Source organism: Lagopus leucura, unplaced genomic scaffold, assembly GCF_019238085.1.
Source record: "Lagopus leucura isolate 7727_CA_CO unplaced genomic scaffold, USGS_WTPT01 23216-0_obj-0_obj, whole genome shotgun sequence".
NCBI classification, from domain to species: domain Eukaryota; kingdom Metazoa; phylum Chordata; class Aves; order Galliformes; family Phasianidae; genus Lagopus; species Lagopus leucura.
In genome coordinates this window covers 1-1,334 of record NW_024964764.1, presented here as the reverse complement: position 1 = coordinate 1,334, position 1,334 = coordinate 1, and the positions used below count along the sequence as shown (strand labels likewise).

Sequence of the window (1,334 nt, the reverse complement as noted above, 5' to 3'; positions counted from 1 at the left end):
GTTGGGCCACCTCCATGTCACCACGATGCCACCAGCCCATCATGACCCCACCAGCTGTGCTGGGGATGCTCACCATGGCGCTGAGCTCCGTGCCGTGCGCACCGTGCCGGGTGGCTGCCATGCGTGCCGCGAGGTGCCGGGCACCGTACAGAGAATCGGTGGCACTCCATTCCTCAAAGGCCTCTTCTCCATCCAGGAACAGCAGCTGCAGTGTCACCTCTGCATCCTGAGAGGGTGGACATCAATGGCTGCGGGTGGGGAGGGGGTCCCACTGTGGGGGTCAGGAGGGACCCAGGTGACATATGGGGGTATCAGGAGGGTGCAGGTGTCCCACGGTGGGGCCCAGTTGCCCCGGGGGGGGTCAGGAGGGACCCAGGTGTCACATGGGGGGGGGGTCCGGGTGTCCCTGGGGTTGCCAGGAGAGACCCAGGTGTCCAATGAGGGGTCCTGGATGTCCCATGAGGTGGTCCCAGTGTCCAAGGGGGGGTTAGGAGGGACATACTGGGGGTCCCAGATGACCCATGGGGTGGTTCAGGTGTCCCCGGAGGGGTCAGCAGTGACTCAGGTGACCCATAGGGAAGTCCAGGTGTCCATGGGGGGGAGTCAAGAGGGACTCAATTGGGGGTCCAAGATGACCCATGGAGGGGGGGGGACACCAGACATCCACGGAGGGGGTCAGGAGGGACCCAGGAATCCCATCACAGAGCGTCCCATGAAGTGACCCATCTGTCCCAAGTTAGGGGGGGGGGAGAAGGGGGGGGGTCCCAGCACCCACCCACCCCCTCCTTGGCGTTCCGTAAGGGCCCATCCAGGGCAGCTGCCACCTCCATCAGCATGGCGCACGGCACGGCTGAGTCGGTGGCCCCAATGAAGGCAGCAGCTCCGGGTGATGGCAACACTTTGGTGTCGTAGTGACACGCCAGTGCCAGGCGGCGAGGGGCCGAGGGGGACAGCGTGGCCACCAGGTTGGAGAAGGTCACCGTCCCACGAGGGGTGGGGGATGAAAAGGTGTCCAGGTTCAGCTGCCACCCGGCCCTCAGTGCTGATAGGTGGTCGGTGATGTGCTGTGGGTGACACGGGGACAGTGGGGTGACATGGGGACGATGGGGTGACATGGGGATGGGTGACATGGGGGCACTGGGGTGACAAAAGGAAAGGGGTGACGTGGGGATGATTGATATGGGGACAGGGGTGACATGGGGTGGGTGACAAGGGGATGGGGGTGACATGGAAATGGGTGACATGGGGACAGTGGGGTGACACGGGGACAATGGGGTGACATGGGGATGGGTGACATGGGGACAGTGGGGTGACAAAAGGAAAGGGGTGACATG

The 1,334-nt window shown here is 64.0% G+C and overlaps 1 protein-coding gene across 1 annotated transcript; it reads right to left on the bottom strand.

Moving 5' to 3' along the window:
• Positions 1-10: 10 nt before the first annotated feature.
• LOC122191847 (glutaminyl-peptide cyclotransferase-like protein) lies at positions 11-1,135 on the bottom strand (the record flags this gene model as incomplete). The annotated part of the gene is made up of 2 exons (XM_042892248.1): positions 780-1,135; positions 11-226 (listed from the first exon to the last, which is right to left on the bottom strand). Coding segments are annotated over exons 1-2 (567 nt in total), but the record flags the coding sequence as incomplete, so codon positions are not given.
• Between the last annotated feature and the right edge of the window lie 199 nt (positions 1,136-1,334).